The sequence below is a fragment of the Drosophila suzukii genome, chromosome 2L, assembly GCF_043229965.1.
Source record: "Drosophila suzukii chromosome 2L, CBGP_Dsuzu_IsoJpt1.0, whole genome shotgun sequence".
Lineage (NCBI taxonomy): Eukaryota > Metazoa > Arthropoda > Insecta > Diptera > Drosophilidae > Drosophila > Drosophila suzukii.
Window position 1 is genome coordinate 19991556 of NC_092080.1, and position 17531 is coordinate 20009086.

At 43.5% G+C, this 17531-nt stretch overlaps 6 protein-coding genes across 7 annotated transcripts; 2 read left to right on the plus strand and 4 right to left on the minus strand.

Moving 5' to 3' along the window:
* The first annotated feature begins 143 nt into the window (after positions 1–143).
* NimB1 (Nimrod B1) lies at positions 144–2438 on the plus strand. The gene is made up of 4 exons (XM_017085947.4): positions 144–360; positions 756–1313; positions 1886–2089; positions 2146–2438. The coding sequence occupies exons 1-4, from the start codon at positions 185–187 to the stop codon at positions 2399–2401; spliced, it is 1194 nt and encodes a 397-aa protein (XP_016941436.3). The 5' UTR covers positions 144–184; the 3' UTR covers positions 2402–2438.
* On the minus strand, positions 2359–4848 carry NimB2 (Nimrod B2). The gene is made up of 3 exons (XM_017084769.4): positions 4324–4848; positions 3217–3753; positions 2359–2745 (listed from the first exon to the last, which is right to left on the minus strand). Exons 1-3 carry the CDS (start codon positions 4752–4754, stop codon positions 2436–2438), a joined length of 1278 nt encoding a protein of 425 aa, XP_016940258.4. The 5' UTR covers positions 4755–4848; the 3' UTR covers positions 2359–2435.
* A 500-nt stretch (positions 4849–5348) lies between these two features.
* Positions 5349–5893, minus strand: NimB3 (Nimrod B3). Its single transcript, XM_017085980.4, has 2 exons — positions 5646–5893; positions 5349–5592 (listed from the first exon to the last, which is right to left on the minus strand). Exons 1-2 carry the CDS (start codon positions 5807–5809, stop codon positions 5376–5378), a joined length of 381 nt encoding a protein of 126 aa, XP_016941469.3. The 5' UTR covers positions 5810–5893; the 3' UTR covers positions 5349–5375.
* Positions 5894–6154: 261 nt separating this feature from the next.
* Positions 6155–9766, minus strand: NimB4 (Nimrod B4). Its single transcript, XM_036813953.3, has 3 exons — positions 9326–9766; positions 7529–8092; positions 6155–6752 (listed from the first exon to the last, which is right to left on the minus strand). The coding sequence occupies exons 1-3, from the start codon at positions 9613–9615 to the stop codon at positions 6260–6262; spliced, it is 1347 nt and encodes a 448-aa protein (XP_036669848.1). The 5' UTR covers positions 9616–9766; the 3' UTR covers positions 6155–6259.
* A 455-nt stretch (positions 9767–10221) lies between these two features.
* Positions 10222–11887, plus strand: NimB5 (Nimrod B5). The gene is made up of 3 exons (XM_017085959.4): positions 10222–10593; positions 10890–11432; positions 11495–11887. Exons 1-3 carry the CDS (start codon positions 10292–10294, stop codon positions 11589–11591), a joined length of 942 nt encoding a protein of 313 aa, XP_016941448.2. The 5' UTR covers positions 10222–10291; the 3' UTR covers positions 11592–11887.
* Positions 11888–13088: 1201 nt separating this feature from the next.
* NimC1 (Nimrod C1) lies at positions 13089–15858 on the minus strand. 2 transcript variants are annotated; one of them, XM_036813937.3, is made up of 2 exons: positions 15585–15858; positions 13089–14942 (listed from the first exon to the last, which is right to left on the minus strand). In XM_036813937.3, exons 1-2 carry the CDS (start codon positions 15795–15797, stop codon positions 13215–13217), a joined length of 1941 nt encoding a protein of 646 aa, XP_036669832.3. In that variant the 5' UTR covers positions 15798–15858; the 3' UTR covers positions 13089–13214. The 2 variants fall into 2 exon arrangements, with proteins under 2 accessions (XP_036669832.3, XP_036669841.3); XM_036813946.3 differs by lacking the exon at positions 15585–15858 and adding an exon at positions 15026–15337.
* Between the last annotated feature and the right edge of the window lie 1673 nt (positions 15859–17531).

Here is a 17531-nt window from a genome sequence, read left to right on the forward strand (position 1 = left end):
ACTTAAAATGTTTGAATGGGGCGAAATGATTGTAGCTTAAATTTAGATTTTCTCTGGAGTGCTTTTGATTTCCGAGAATGAGAGCCGATGCTGATAAGAGAGGCTTCATAAATAAGTACATCCCATTCGGAGGGCAGCTCATTCATTCGCTCTTCGACATCGAAGCTCAGAACAATAAGGCGGGATGCAATTTAGTGGACCGTTGGCCGTGCTTACCGCTCTACTGGTGGCATTTCCTGGCCTGATTGTGGCCGCTTCCACGGAGCTTTACGGGGATATAGAGAATTCGGAATACGGCGATTTTGAATCCTTAAGTCAAACCCGCGAGCGCCAGCAACATCTTTGTCATCGCGAGGTGCCGTGAGTACAGTATAGTTTTGATTATAATGAGCCTATTGTTTATTAATGGGTAAATACCATAAACAATTTTTTTTTTAAATCTAAACATTCTACGGCTTTTGTTGTTACTGTCAAGAAAAGTTAACAAGGTGTATAATTGTGTAGAAAGACAAATTCGTCTTCTTAATATGATGTTAATTGAATGATTTTTTTTGAGTCTGGAACAAAAAAAATTTAGTGAGAATTTCGGCTTTACAACCATTAAGCCCCCTTTTTCTAAATTCAGTTTTGTTGACCATCACATTATTAATTAAACATTTGAAACAAACAAAATTTAAATGACATAGAGAAAATTTGAGTTGATTTCGATCATTTCACGGGGAAGCCCTTAGATTTATAAGATTACCCGATTACAGAACTGTGTTTTTCCAAACCGAGAAGGATTCCCCGGTGCGCGGCAATGGTTCAACGATATACTACCATCGCATAGAGGTCTGTTGCGTGGGCTACCGTCGAGATGTGTACTCCAAGGATTGTGTTCCGGATTGCTCCGAATCTTCGCCGGACAATTGCCGAAATGGATTTTGCCGTAGTCCAGGAAACTGCGAGTGCTTCGCCGAGTTTGTCCGCAACGAGTATGGCGCCTGCATCCACACCTGTCCCATTGCTTGCCAGAACGGCAGGTGTTATCTGAATGGCACCTGTGCCTGCCATCAGGGCTTTGTCCTGGACCAGGACACGCGGCAGTTCTGCCGTCCGCAGTGCTCCCAGTCCTGTGGCACCCACGAGGAGTGTGTGGCTCCCGGGCAGTGCGACTGCTCCCCTGGCTACCGGAGGACGGCGGATCTGGGATGTCAACCCGTCTGCGCTCCGGATTGCGGATTCGGCAAGTGTGTGGCGCCTAACCAGTGCGAGTGTTTCGCAGGATTCATTAAGAGACCGAACCGGAATGTCTGCGAAGCTGAATGCTACTTGTGAGTCTAAAGCTTTTATCATTCACTCAATTTTAGAAATTAATCAAGTTGAAAATTAATGTTTTTCAATTTGTAAATATTGCTTTTAATATTTTATAAAATTGTTGTAATGTAACAAATATCCATAATAATAAGTCACACATTAGTTGACATTTATATCAAATAACTGGTTAGGTTTATTCAAGCCATAGCATATCTGCATATAAATTCGAAAAAAGTGCTGAGTTGCAGACCCTTTCCTCTGAAAGTTGCCCTAAAATTGTATATAAATTTAGTTGCGAAGCACTGAATAGATTTAACAAAAAAAGTCATATAAGCCCATAGTATATACGTATATAAATTGCAAAGTATTGTTGAGTTGTAGACCCTTTTTTCTCAATAGTTAATAAATATAGTCGGACTTGCAATACTTGTAAGAAAATAAATCGTTCAATATTGTGATTATTACGCATATCATGAAATGATTTCATGAAATAGGCATAGCATGGACACTGTAAAAGTATTTAAGATCTTAAAATACCGTTGTCAAAACATGCCATTAATATATTTAACCTTTTTCTGGTCCCCTATAGAAATTGCGAGAATGGGTTTTGCGAGTCGAGGTACAAGTGTCACTGCCGGGAGGGATATCGCTACAACGAGAACACCACGAGTTGTTTGCCCGAGTGCACCGACAATTGTGGCCAAGGGAACGGGGTGTGCATTGCACCCGGAGTTTGTCGCTGCTTTGGAGGCTACGAGGCCCACGGTGCCGACTGTCGGCCCAAGTGTGAGAGGTTTGTGTTCCAGGGTTAAAGTTTCCCCCGCTTATGACACTCTACTTCTTATCCAGATCCTGTGGCAAGTACGGTCGGTGTGTGGCCCCCGAGATATGCGGCTGTGGTCAGGGGCAACAGCATTGCCGGAATGGAAGCTGCGATGATGTGGAACACTGTAGTTGTCCTGCGGGGGAGACGCACTTCATCGATCGCTGTTTGAAGCCCGAGCACCTAAGCCAGCAACTCTACACCAGCGAAAAGAGAAAGCACTTTAATCGACAGCTGGCTTACGAGTTCAATGCCCTGATCGGACGTCTATTTGATTTTTGATCTTAAAGGAAACAATAAAAATTTCAGGTCCAACTTAGACTGCTTGGCAGGTCTGGCGTCCCTTGATGCCGCTCTTGATGAAGCCCGGCCTGCAGATGCAGAAGTTGGGGGCACTGCAGAAGCCATTCAGGCATCCCTGGGGGCAGTGGGGCTGGCAGATGTTCCGCTGGTGCTCGTCCTTCACATATCCTGTCTTGCACTCGCACTGGTTGTTGCCCACACATATGCCATTGAGGCAAGGCATGTCGCACTTCGGCAGGCACTCGCCCAACTTCCGGTCCCACTCGAAGCCGGAAGTGCACTCACAGATGTCCGGGCCAATGCAGCGTCCGTTCTTGCAGGGTCTAAAATGGGGCGGAGGGTTAAAAACCGGTCAGTTTAGTAAGATTATATTCTTCTAGTTAAGGAATGATTAAACAAAGAACGAACTAAAAACATACGTTCGTGAAATCAAGAGGAAAGATTTCTTGAATTCGTTTTTTGAGATAAAAACATTCTTGATTTTGATTTTCAAGATAAAAAAATGCTCAAAAATTCCATGTTTTGAGAATTAAATTAATCTCGTCTCAATTTTTAAGATCAATAGAGAGGTTCTGAGCACTTTAAAGCGTCTTTAAAAGACACTTACATGATTTTAAGAATGTAGTATTTAGGGTCATATTTCTAATGTTTCTCAAGGCATTATTGATGTTAATGATATGTAATAATGATGTAATGATGATTGAGTATTCTTGCTTTAGTATTTAATGTTCTAAAATGAATATTGGTCCTAATGGTTCCCAGGTAAATGACCAAGCCCCATTCGATGTACATACATGGAGCAGATGGGCTCACAGCGACCTTGGAGCTTGAGGTAGCCGCCGTTGCAGTTGCAGTGTCCTGGAGCCGTGCACCGGCCGTTCTCGCAGCTGTCGCAGACCGGTTCGCAGGATCCGTCGGCGGCCAGGCGGTATCCGTCGAGGCAGGCGCACTTGTTGGGCGCCACACAGCGTCCGAAGGAGCAGCCAGGATTGCACTCCGGCTGGCAGTACTTACGGCTCTCCGGCTCCAGGGAATATCCCTCGCGACACTTGCACTCGTTCCTGTCATCGCACACCCCGTTGCCACAGCCCAAGGGGCAGGTGGAGATGCACTTGCCCTCGGAGGTACGAACATGGCCAGGGATGCAGACACAGGTGTTCGGAGCAGTGCAGATTCCGTTGTGGCAATCATCGGCGCAAATCGGCTCGCAGCGGCGGTAAATGTGCGGGTTCCGCTCGTAGCCCTCGCAGCAAACTTGGATGCGACTCATGTCCGGAGTGGTCCCGTTGCCCACAAACTTATCCCGGGAGCTGCGGAGGAGCGAGGCGGTTCTGGAATTGAATAAATAAAATATTTTAAAATTTTCTTTTAAGTGAATACTAATGTTTTTGGTTAGTGTTGAATAAGATTATTAAAATCACTCTTAAAAGACCAACTTCTTTTGAAATTTATTTCATATAAATAAGAACATTTCTTTTAGTTAGAATGTTTTGTTAGCAATATGGAAATTTACAAATTAAATGGCATTATAATATTGCTTGAGAGGTAGGTATTGTCATGATGTTAAACTTGAGTCATTATTATGTAAGCTTACATATTCTCGAGTACGAAACCAAATAATTTCTTTAAAAAGCTTTAATAGCACAAACTTCCAGCTTATCTACGAACTTGCATATTAAATTCATTCACATTATTAGCTTGGCATACATACATATATGTACTTGTAAAATCAAGGCGCATTTAATTATCAGGCCAGCAGAGGAAGTTAAGGTCGTTAGTTCACTATTTTAATTGTTTGCCTTGTTTTCGAATGTTTTCCGAATTGGCGATAACTTTTAGTGGATTTATAAAATTGTTTTTTACCCGATTGGGATTGGGATTGGGTTAACCCCGCAACTTACGGAACATCCTTGAAGCACACCCCGCTGGCCATTCCAGATCGGGTTTTGTTGATGAACAGGGCCGTTTCATCGAGGACTTGGGCCCGATGAGCCGGCGGAGTCACCGCCTGCACATAGTGTCCATAAAGAGGCGGCAGGGTGGAGGGTTGGTATGTCTCGGCAGGCACATATCCTCTGGATTCCTGGCCCACATGGTTGTGGTTGTTCCAGGCGTAGTTGCTCTGATTCTGGCTGTTCCAGCCATAGTTGCTCTCGTTGTAGCTGCTCCATTCGAAGCCGCTCTGGGTGAACTCACTACCGTTTCCAGCAAGCTGGAGGTTTCCCGAAGGCGGCTGTCGCGTCTTGATGCCGGAGGTCTTGAATTGTCCCTGGACCAAACAGCAGATGGCCAGCAGAACAGCCAGGGTCAACAGCTGACACGATGACCTCATGGTGATGTCACTTGATTACGGATTGCTTATGAAAGTTTATTCAGCGCCCACGTCCACGTCCGCTGGCGGCTGTAGTTGCACTTCGACTAATCGGTTCCCGATGCCAAGCTGCGGATCTCTCCGTCGCCAATCGCCTCCGGCGACCTCTTGCCCCCCTCCTAATCAGCACCTCGTCGCTGGACCTATCAATGGGGCAAACGGAGCGAAGGTTTGCTCTCATCAGCTTGCGGGCAGAGCCATTGATCGCTTCTATAACTTGCCGCTCGTAAACAAAATTCATTGCTTTTGGGTAATTCCAAGAAAAGTTTGGCGTACAGCGATGACTTCAGGTACTCGTGAGAGCTGTTGACTGGATGAAAGACAAGCTGTGAAGTCGCAAAACAAGTAAACAACTCGCTTTCTAAGAAATAAATACAAAGGTTTTTGACAAAAAATATAGAATTGATAAAAAATTATTATATTTTATTATATATTAAAAAAAATGTTTCTTCTATAATTTTTGTCTCTGCAATTTGCCTAATGATGCGATTTCCACCTGTCCAATATGATCTTTAACTTTGATTCGATCAACGAATAAATATTGAGCTAAGATCGTATGGATTTTAATCATCAAATATTTATTTATTCCTTATCATCCAACTCATAACGACACTTTCCGTTTTTCCGGAAGTATCCTGGAGCACACTCGCAATCGCCGGGCGTGATGCACAACCCATTCGAGCAGTCCTCCCTGCAGATGGGTACACACTTTAAGATCTGGGTAGTCCCTTCATTCACATAGCCATCGCAGCAGTAAGAGATCTGTCGGATCCTAGAATTCGGATTGACGGTATCCACACTGAAAAGGAGTAGATCTTGAGCTTGGCCTGGCGAACCGATAGGTTTACCTACGTGCGAGTCTTGTAGCATATTCCGGAGGGTCTTTGGGCCAGGGTCTCACTTCGCCACCTGGAGATAGGATCAACCGACATCCAGAACTGGGCGACGGTGGGAGTGGGCAGCTCGATTCCCAGACCGACGATAAGGAGGCCAATCAGCGTGGATGTCAAGTGCATTTCGCTCTAATTTAACTGAGAGTGAGGTCGGATTAAGATGCGAGCGCAATGCTCACCGACGTCTCGTAGCTACTAAATTGTCGTCTGCGCCAAGCTCGGCTTTTAAGTGTACGGAGAAAGAAATGTTCTATATTCCCAAGAAGATAATTACTATTTCAGTACCCGGCATTCGTGGGGTATATTGATTCGGCAGAGAAAAATTATAAGGCAAGAGAACTCATTTCGTAGAAGAGGTACACATAATTCGGCAGATAAAGAAAGTAAATTTCTCTCGCTCCGAAAAAGTATAAGACCCAGAGATGAAGCCACAAGATATGCGTAGAATCCACTGATTAGACTGCGACATTTGAGAAACGTACGATTATTTATTCTTAAAAAATATATGAGTATTTATTAGTGATTTCTTTGTGACTCTGAAAGTAAAGCAGTATTTTAGTGGGAGCCCTTATCTCACAGCCACCACATATCGCTGAGAGTGGTCAAGTTGAAGTGCCTGCCCAGCAGGAGATTGAACTCCTGGATCAGCGAAGCGTTCACCTTGATGGGATTCGTGGAGGCGTATGTGGTGACCGTATCCGGGGACATGCACCGGTCGATGAAGCGCGTCATTCCCACCTGGCAGCGGCAGCGTCCCATGGAGTTGCACAACCCAAACTCGCACCGTTGGTAGGTTCTTTCCGGACCCGGGACCACGGCACATCCACACACATTGGGGGCTATGCACTTGCCGTAGAAGCCACATCCTCCAACGCAGACCGCCTCGCATTTCTCCCGGTTCCGGACGTAGCCCTTGAAGCAGCGGCAATTGCCCGGCGAGATGCAAACCCCATTCTCGCAGTTGTCCCCGCAATCCGGCAGACAGCTCGTCGTATTTTGGTCATAGCGATATCCGTTCTGGCACACACAAGTCGTCCTGTTCGCACAGAAGCCATTCTCACAGCGCCTAAAAGACAGTTCAATTTGGAAGAATTTCATAAGCTGCAAAGTAGCACTCTTTTAGACGATCTTAAAATGTGTAGAGGGAATCGCCTAGTATAAAGCTACACCTCTATCAGTATTTATCACATGACTTTTTTCTATATAACTATATATTTATTTGCTATATAATTTTATTAATATCAGGAGTGCCACAGAAATCACTTCAGCGTTAAGTGATGTAAACTTTATATTGATGCACATAAGAAACTTACGCGGAATGGGCGCTCTGTTAATTCTGTGCAACGTTAAAGAACTAGCCACTTTCGAAGATTTTATATAAAACTATAATCAATTGTAGGTTTAATCGAAACGGTTTAAGAAGTCTGACATCGCGAAAATTCGGATTTTTAAGAAAAAGAATATAATCTTAAGTCCAGTGACTACACAGAGAGAGTTCTGACGTTCTCATCTGAGTTGAAAATGTTCTTAAAAATAGCACGAAATTTTTGAAGTTGAAAATGTATTCATTGTTCTTGAATCAAGTTGAATTGGCGGTATTTACATTGTATATTTCTATTACTAAACTATTAGTCCAGCCAGTACTGTATACCTATTCAAAAACTGTTAAATAAACTCAATTTAACTTTTCTCTTCTCACCATTTTGTTCTATTATTGAGAACATTGATACCAAAATGTACTTACAGGGTTTTTAAGAACGAATGTTTTCAATTCAAGAACAAAGTACTTGAATATTTCTTAACCTACAGGTTCTAGGTAAGTGGCGTAATCAAAGCACTTACATGTAACACTCGATCTCGCAAGAAACGCTGTTTTGCCGTTTCAGGAACCCGGGGAAGCACTCGCATTCGTTGGGCCGGACGCAGTGGCCGTATCCGCAGTCGGGAATGCAGACGGGCTGGCATCCCAAGGCGGCGGACTCCCTCAGTCCGCGGGCATATCCCTCGGCGCAGGAGCACTTGCCCGGCTCCAAGCAGACTTCGTTGTGGCCACAGGTGGCATTGCACTGCGGCTGGCAGAACTTTCGCGATCCGTCCAGTTCATAGCCCGGATCGCAGAGGCAGGTGCCGTTCAGGTAGCAGCGGCCATGCGGACAGCCCAGCGGACAGGTGGCCACACAGTTGTTGCGGTAGTTGAGCACGAAGTCCGGGAAGCACCGGCAGATGCCGCCCGCCAAGCAGAAGCCGTTCTCTTGGCACCGCTCCCCGCAGTCGGGGACGCACTGGCTCCAATCGTACTCGTAGCGCCGCCAGCCCTTGCAGCACACCTCGATCTCGTTGAAGTACGGGTTGGTGGAGCTGTTGCCCACGATCTTCACCTCCTTGTCGTACTGGAAGAACACCGCCCTGAAAATGCAATCGGTTACTATAGGCATAATAAGGCATGAAAAAAAATATTCGCACTGAATGTTAGAGATTTGATGTTTATGGCAAAAGTTTAATCCAAAAATTGAATATAAGTTGCCTTTAACTCAAAATTACTGAAATTCAGGGCTTGTATATTTTTGTATGTGTGTTATATTAAGTCGTTCTCTTACTTTTATTATACCCGTTACTCGTAGAGTAAAAGGGTATACTAGATTCGTCGGAAAGTATGTAACAGGCAGAAGGAAGCGTTTCCGACCCCATAAAGTATATATATTCTTGATCAGGATCACTAGCCGAGTCGATCTAGCCATGTCCGTCTGTCCGTCTGTCCGTCTGTCCGTCTGTCCGTCTGTCCGTCTGTCTGTCCGGATGAACGCTGAGATCTCGGAAACTATGAGAGCTAGGCTATTGAGATTTGGCGTACAGATTCCTGAGCTTCTTACGCAGCGCAAGTTTGTTTCAGTAGACTGCCACGCCCACTCTAACGCCCACAAACCGCCTAAAACTGTAACTCCTACAGTTTCGATGCTAGATAGAAAATTTAACTGAAATGTATTGTTCTCATCAATACCAATCGATTGACCTAAAAAAAAGTTTGCCACGCCCACTTACACGCCCACAAACCGCGAAAACCTGTGACGCCCGCAATTTGCATGCTAGATAAAAAATTTTAACTGAAATGTATTGGTGTCGTCAATACCTATCGATTGATCCAAAAATAAATTTGCCACGCCCACTCTAACGCCCATAACGCTTAAATCTGTCTACCGCCGGTAGATGGCGCATTTTAATCTCGCTTTGCTGCTTGCATATCTCCATTTCCCTTTGAGTAACGGGTATCTGATAGTCGAGGTACTCGACTATAGCGTTCTTCCTTGTTTTTTATTATAATATTAAAAAACAATGTTTTATGAAGCAGCTGAATAATTTAATAAAATTTAAACAACTCGTTTGTAAATAATTAAAAGATACTTGGAAAAAATATCAGTCCAGTGAACATCGCATATTTCTTTGATATAAATAGAACCACATAGTTATAAATATATACATATTTATAAAACATTAGAAGTAATGTCCGAACAGTTCGATTACTCGTATCATAATTTCTTCTGAATCTTGGACAATTATTGATTAGGCCCAGCAGCACACACAGAACACGGAGATCGCCAAAGTATTGGTTCATTATCCAACTGAGAGTCACCACCCACTTACGGCACTTCCCGGTAGCACTTGTCCGGATGTTCCCCCCTCCGGGGCAGCGATAGTCCATTGGGGATAATGTAGGGCTTCCGGCTGGTGGTCGAGGACGAGAGGCGTCGCTGGAGTGCCTCGTGCTCCCGCTGCAGATCCCGCTGGCGCTGCTCCTCGCGCAGGCGCAACTGCTCGTCCTTTTGCTGCTGCAGCTGCTGCTCGTGGAGTTGCAGCTCCACGGCCTGCAGGACGCAGAGGAACAGGACCAGGAGCACCGAGTGGAGGCACAAAGAGCGCAGAAGTGGCGACATCTCAGCTCCGGAAAAGATTTCTTTGTGCCGCGCTACCGAAGCGCTCAAGTCGCGATTGTTTACTGCTGACGACGCAGTTGGGCCAGCCTCTAATCACAGCCGGAGGCAATGATAAGAGGGCTTTCAGCTTTTAATTCGGATCGGGAGGCGGAGATCCAGGGCTCGCAAGGCCAATGTATGTCAAGTGAGAACGAACTAAAGATTGTTTTATGGGGTTTCATTGCTAATTGTATGATTTGCCTTGTTTGTCTAAGATGATAGAGAGGAGACCCAAAAAGTAGTTTTTTGAAAAATTTATTTTTAAGAAATGTTATCAACTTTAACTTTCTAAAGGTAGAAAATTAATTTTCTTACAAAATGGCAAATAATAAAACAAAATTTAACGTGAGAAAGGCATTTTTAAATGTTTTATTCTGTAAATGAAAATATTTAATGATAAAAGTATCGAAAAAATTGTATAGAAAAAGTACAATCAAGTCCCAACTCTTAAAAATTCATCTCTACATGTTTCTTAGAAACAAACTAAATGGAATTCCTCTCTTTTCGCCTTAGCATCGAATATAGCTTTCTGATAAGACAACAAAATAAACGCTGCTCAAAGGCGAAAATTAGTAGAATTTTAGCTGGCAAATTGTAAACACTTTAAGAACGGAATCCAAGCGTGCGGGTTTTGAAAATGTGGTTACGAGATTTAGGTCTTCGATTGATTTTTTTTCAGCTGATGGTGTGTCTGCCCACTATTCACACAAATGTGCCCAACTATTCGGAACGATATAACAGGAGACCCGTATCCCAGGATCCAGGTAGCTATGGCCGCGGCTATGTGGAAAGCAGGCAGTTGTCCTTTAATCGACCTGGAGCAGCCAATTTCCAAGATCCCAGAATCGTTGAGCAGCCACCGAAACGTCGGGAATACTTGATTCGATCCCATGAAACGCCGTCCGATAGAGGGCAGCACAAGTGCCGCATTTGGGTGCCGTAAGTACTTGGCTCCACTGCAAAACAATATGAGAAATATTTATTTACGTGATGACTAGCGTACAAAATTATAAGTAAACAAGCTTGTCGAACTAGGAGTAAATAAAGTACCCTAATCTCACATTTATTTTAATATGTTTTATCAACCATGTTTCCTTAATAAGAATTCGGGTTGATAATTATAAGGCTTTGTGTCTGTAAAAGTTTTTTATTTGTATCGCAATGAACAATATCTTGGATTAGTCACTCTAGAGTGTTGAGCAAAACTAAAACTTTTTCGTCTCGCATCAAAACAGACCCGATACGGTTGACAAGTACGCGCACCCCAGCGTCATCCAGACGGACCAGGCCAACCGGCTGTCCCTCATCGAGGTCTGCTGCACCGGATACTCGGCCAGTCGACTGAAGGGCGTCACCGTGTGCCGGGCGCAATGTGGCTGCCAGAATGGGAGCTGCAGGATTCCGGGGGAGTGCGAGTGCTACGAGGGATTCGTGAAGAACGACAACGGCGACTGTGTGTTCGCCTGTCCGCTGGGCTGCCAGAATGGACAGTGTTTCCTGGACGGCAGCTGCCAGTGCGATCCTGGCTACAAGCTGGACGAGACGCGCCGCTTCTGCCGCCCCATCTGCAGCAGTGGGTGTGGCAACAGTCCGCGGCACAACTGCACCGAACCGGAGGTCTGCGGCTGCTCCAAGGGATACCAGCTGACCGACGACGGATGCCAGCCCGTCTGCGAACCGGACTGCGGAATTGGAGGCCTCTGCAAGGACAACAACCAGTGCGACTGCGCACCCGGCTACCATACCAGGGACGGTGTCTGCCAGGCCGATTGCTACCAGTGAGTCATTACCCTCTGTTCTGTTCTTCACCCATTGACGTTCTTCACCGTAACATCCACAGAAAGTGCAACAACGGCGTGTGTGTCAGTCGCAACCGCTGCATCTGCGATCCGGGATTCACCTACCATGAGCAATCTACTATGTGTGTTCCGGTGTAGGCATCCTAAGTCCTACGTTTTGATCTCCACCCATGTCAGAAGATTTGAAATATTAAAACAGTCCAAAAATAAGTCCAATAAAAATCGAATGCAAAAGACCCTTTTCTTTAGAAATGATGGGAAACCCCCAACTTGAACATGTGTCAAAAAGATATGACTATACTTATTATAATACGAAAAGATTGCAAGCTTTTATTTTGTAAGGCCCTCATCCGGTGCCATTCAAGATAACAACATTTTAGCTATTATCAAAAGAACATAATACCATGACTCATAAACAAGTGATTTAACACAAATGGATAATTAAATTTGTACATTACATTTGGGTGTAGGCATGTTTAAATTTTCAAATTGAATGTATACATGAGTTAATGTTTTGAAATACGTATTACTTAGAAGAAAAGTGTAATTTTTCATTTTAAAATTATTTATTGGTGTGCAAGTCTATTTACGATTACTATATTCTATTACGGTATTGTTACATTGGTCTTTCACAGAATATGACCCTCGACGCCGCTTTATGCAGTATAAGGCCGCTGCTAAAATAGCCAAGGCAATTACAATGCTGAACATCCAATGAAGGAACGTGTTCCATCCATCTGAATTATTATGAGACACCGCGGCTCTTCCAATTGTTTTCTGCGTTGTAACCGTGTCCAGAAAAGAGTCAGTCGAACTTACGGTGCTGTCAGTACTTTTATTCGGACTTCCTTTTGTACCTTCATCACTACTTTTAACCATCATTTCGTCCTTGCTTCCTTCAGTACTTTTTTCCGTACTGGCAACCGTTTTTCCATTTGTACTTTTATCAGTACTTTTATTAGTACTTGCATCAGTACTTTCCTCCGTGCTTTTGTCCGTAGATGAAACCGGAGATGAATCCGAAGTTGAATCCATAGTTGATGGGGTAACTCCGCTTGTATCAGTCTACAAAAAGAAAAGTAGGTATTCATATTTTTGTTATTATTAAAATACAACTGATTGCAGTTAAAGGGCAAATAATAATAACTAATTTGAATCGTTTTCCTTTTTGAAGTATTTAATAAGACACTTACGTTTTTACCTGTCGGATCAGTTTCGTAATTATCCTTCACAACGTTTCCAATCACGTCGCTAAAAGCGCACAATATCAGGCAAGCAACAATCAGTTGAAACTTAGGCATATTTGCAAATGGTATATTTCTGTATATATAAGTCCGGATACTTCCTTAAGGCAACCGCTCTGCCCTGTGCCAAAATTAAAACTAAGCTTTCAAGTTCAAAAATGCTGAAAAATTACTGAGCAACGATAGCCAAAATTCATTTGAATGTATGTATTGAAACCCTCGAAAGCACTCGGGTTCTCATGTGACTCAACGGCCTAACTCATTCTGAATTTCTTAAACTGATAAACACTTAAGGCGAACATGATTAATATTCACAAGACAAATATTCCCAAAAACTTTGACTAACAACGTTATTTTTTTAAGGGACCTTTCCTGTGTTAAACAAATAAGGTTGATGCTGCATGTTTCCTATACTTTTTATTAAGATCAAGTACTGGACAGGTTTCTTAGTTTATTATAATTCTTATTTGCTTTATTATATAATATGTGTAGTGGTGAACTAGCTATATAGAAGAAACTACTCAAAATCATTTGCATAGATGGCTTCATCGGCTTCATAGCTTCGCCTGGAGGCAGAACGGCGGTAGTACTTCGTGGCTATAACTGCAATGGCCGCACCAAGGATGATTCCAGCACACGAGCCTAGGATGACCATTACTTTGGTAGAAGATTTAGTGCTCTCGTGAGCCCTGACCTCGGCTTCCGATCTTGCCTTCTTCAACTGCTGCATTTTGCAGATATAATGTGTTTCCTCTGAGCTACTATCCTCGCTACTGTCTTCTTTGCAGACCAACTGGCCACTCGGTAGGTCGCAGTGACAGTTATCCAAGTTAAGGCACGGTTCGTCTTCAGGATCCACACAGATCTTGGCGCACTTGGCCGTATTAAAAGTACCCTCCTCATCGTACTCAATCCAGCACATGCAACCGCCAGTGCAATTTGTGTGATGCACTTGCAGGACTTCGGTGGGTGATGTGAGATCTGTTTCTGTAGTTGTCGTAAGATCGACCGTGATGGTATTGGGTTCCGAAGTTGTGTCGGTTGGTTGGGTAGTCGTTTCTTGAGGCTTACAGACCCCGTTGATTTTCTCGTAGTCCGGCCAACAATGACACTCGTGTGGTGCAACGCAATCCCCAAACTCACAGCCCTCGGCACACTGCGGCTTGCAAACGGAAGTGGAAGGATTTCTGTCGTTTGGCTGGTATCCGTCGTGACATATACATACATTTGGAGCCACGCAATCACCGTTCTTGCAACCGCTTTCGCAGATCGCCTCGCAAATATGTGTGGAGTTCTCTTTGAATCTATATCCCGGATCACAGGAACAAGTGTCCGGATGGGTGCATTGGCCGTGGACACAATTAAGGCTGCACTGTGGCTCACAGGTGTTATTCGGGCCCATAAGGTAGCCAAAGTTACAGACACACTTTTCCGGAGAAAAACAAAAGCCGTTTGGACATCCCTTGGTGCACATGGGAGCACATTTCATGTCTACCTTGGTCACCTCGTGACCCGGGTAGCATTCGCACCGATTGGGCGCCACGCAGTGTCCGTAATCCGAGCAATCTTCCTCGCAATGCGGCTCGCAGCGATTGTCTTTCATCACGTAGCCGGGATTGCAGGTGCAGACACTGGGACTCAGGCAGCTTCCATTTTCCGGACAACTGGAGCACACGGGCTGGCAATTGGCTCCCCTTTCGTCGCCGGCATAGCCATCCTCGCACTCGCAAAGCCCTGGCTTCAAGCACCGGCTGTTGGGGCCACATGCCTCCTGGCAGATTGGTAAGCAACTGCCCCGCCCATCATCCTTGTATCCTTCTAAGCAGGTGCACAGATTCGGCTCCTGGCAGGACGAGTTTGGACCACATTCCGGCGAGCAAACTGGCCGGCAGTCTGTGCCGTTTCCCAATGTTTTATAAAAAGGTTCGCACTCGCATTTACCGGGCTCCGAACAGAAGCTATGATCTCCACATCCACCAGGGCAAATGGGAAGGCAATTTTCGCCATGGTAGCCACTTTTACAGCTGCACACCGAGGGCAGGTCGCAAAACTCGTTCTTTCCACAACCCAATGGACAAATAGGCTGGCACTCGGATCCACCGTAACCCTGTTTGCAGCTACATTGATCGGGAGATGCGCAGAATCCATTGGTAGGACATTTGTTCTTGCAGACGGGCTTGCAGTCGTAGATTGATCCTTCGTACCCTTCACAGCAACTGTATTTGGGCTCAAATCTGTAGGCAATCTAGGGTATAATTTATATGATTTAAGACAGTTTAGTTAATGGAATTAATGACTTAAGACGAAATATTTAAAACCCCTTTTTACCTGGTCTTCCCATATAGGTTCATGCCTATACTTTGTTTCCCAACCTTTGAAATAGGAATACTGTTGATAAGGTACTAATTTCATCTTGGGAACCTTTTGAGTATATGTAACCCTTTGCGGATTACTGCAAACATGTCCACCACGATTACCAAGCCAGAATTGGCCCAAACTTATGCCAATGGTCGCTGCCAGGCACATAAAATGTAGTGAATATGAATGCATGAATAATGAGACTCAGTTTAATTTCATAAAGTACATAAATGTGTTATCTTCAGCAACCGCACTGCTCAATGATTCAGTCAGAACTGGACCCTCGTTATTGGAGCGCTTTAATCCGCTCTTTATTTTATGGATCCCATACTATCAGCACATCCGGGCGTCAGAATAAACAGTATCTGACTCTCAAATTTCCCAAATAATTTGCATTTACTCGCTTTGTAGCAAGATACATTAAAAATATTTGAAATTTTTAGCATTTTTTTAACTGAGCTTAGATGTAACAAAATGTCAATAACTTCATTCTGTTCAACAATGGCATGTTTCAAAATCCTTAATTTACCTCATCTTGATAGAAATATTCAGTGCGATATTTCGTCTGCCAACCTCTCCAATAAGAATGCTCTTGGTAAGGTACCAGTTTACTCTTGTGGACTTGACGGGTGTACGAAACATACTGCTGTTTACTACAAGCATTTGGATAAAGTCCTCGAACGAAGTAAAGGAATGCTATGATAAGGCCCAGGCACACCCAAAGACATCGAATGTGTGACATTATGCTATGATCAGTAAACTTGTAAGACTAAGCGTTCGTGTTTCTTTAATGAGTTCTTTATAGCTTTACAAACCGAACTGAACCGAACTCTTTATATGAACTTATTTTAATTTAGTTTCTCAGACATTCGTTGAGATTCAGATAAGCTGTACCACCACATATTATATTTTGTATAGTTGTAATTGTATATCCCGATTTCACATTCTATTTGTGTCACCCTGATGTAAAATAGTAAAGCTTTTAGTTAAAAATATGTAGTTTTGTAATTTTGTTTGTATTCCATAGCCCTTTATTTGTGTTTCCCAATATATAGTAAAGAAATTTCAGCAACCGAAATTAATGACATTGGCAAACGAAATTGTTTAACGTGCAAAAAAAGATTCGTTTGGTGAACTTTTTCAGTCATTTTTTTTAAGGAACAAGTTAATAATATGAAAGGCGATAAATGCCTACAATAATGATTAGCTCTTATCGATTGTATATAACAACTTGAATACTCGAGATGTAAAACCCCTGAGAGCAACCCAGTTTATATCCTCTTCCCGGGGTCTGAGTATCCAATCCAATGAGCAGCTACAAATAGAGCACAATTTCTGAAGCCTTCACAAAAGCTAAACGGAGTTATCCGAGTGTGGAGGCATATTTTAGGTGGATAATGGTTCTGATAACATTGACCCTGGCTTTCTTGGCAGTCGGTCTGTCGTATGCCGTTCTGATATATAATTACGACCACTGGAGATAGCGGGGGGTTCTGGGTCCCAAGCCGAAGTTTTTATGCGGAAAATATTCTTACATTTTCTCTCAGAATGTGCAACGCCCACAGACCGCCCGAAACTGTGGTGCGCACAAAAAAATTGTAACTGAAATTTATTGGTCTCGTCAATATCTATCGATTGACTTAAAAAGTTTGCCACGCCCACTCTAACGCCCACAAACCTCCCAAGAGGAATAGGGAGAAAGCTGAGTGCGCGGCTAACTATTCTATTGATTTTTGTCCCCCTCTCTCTGTCCAATGAGCTCAATTCCAATTTCAATTAACTAATTTCGATTAGGTTATTCTCTCTATTCTAACCTGCAGTCCGTTTACTTTCGCCAAAAAAAAAACTTTACAGCGCTGTAAATTATTATGTTTTCCCATTAGTATACTAATGCGATTTTTTGCGAATTAACATATGAACTTAACTTTTAACAATTTTCAATTCAATTTTCACTCGACTATAGCGTGTTCTCTGGTTTAATTTCTTATTATTACAGATTACACACAAAAGTCACACTGTTGTCATTTTCAGCTCCAGCTTAGATCCTTGTTATCACTCCCGAGTTGGCAAGTCGACTACTCGTCTCCAACTTTAACAAGGAAGAACGCTATAGTCGCTATGCGCCACCTACCGGCGATCTCAATATATGTTTATGTGGGCGGTAGACAGATTTAAGCGTTATGGGCGTTAGAGTGGGCAAACTTTTTTGGGACAATCGATAGGTATTGCCGAAACTAATACATTTCAGTTAAAATTTTTTTCAAGCATAAAAATTGTGGGAGCCACAGGTTTAGGCGGTTTGTGGGCGTTAGAGTGGGCGTAGAATCTAGTATACCCATTTAAACAGTACAAGGCAAAAACCGCGCCCCTTTAAATGTCCGTGGACACTGAAAGTTCTGCGTTTTATTCGCTAACAATACTTTGAACAAACTCTAATCTTTTAGCTACAGTTATATTAGAATAAACAAACAAGAAG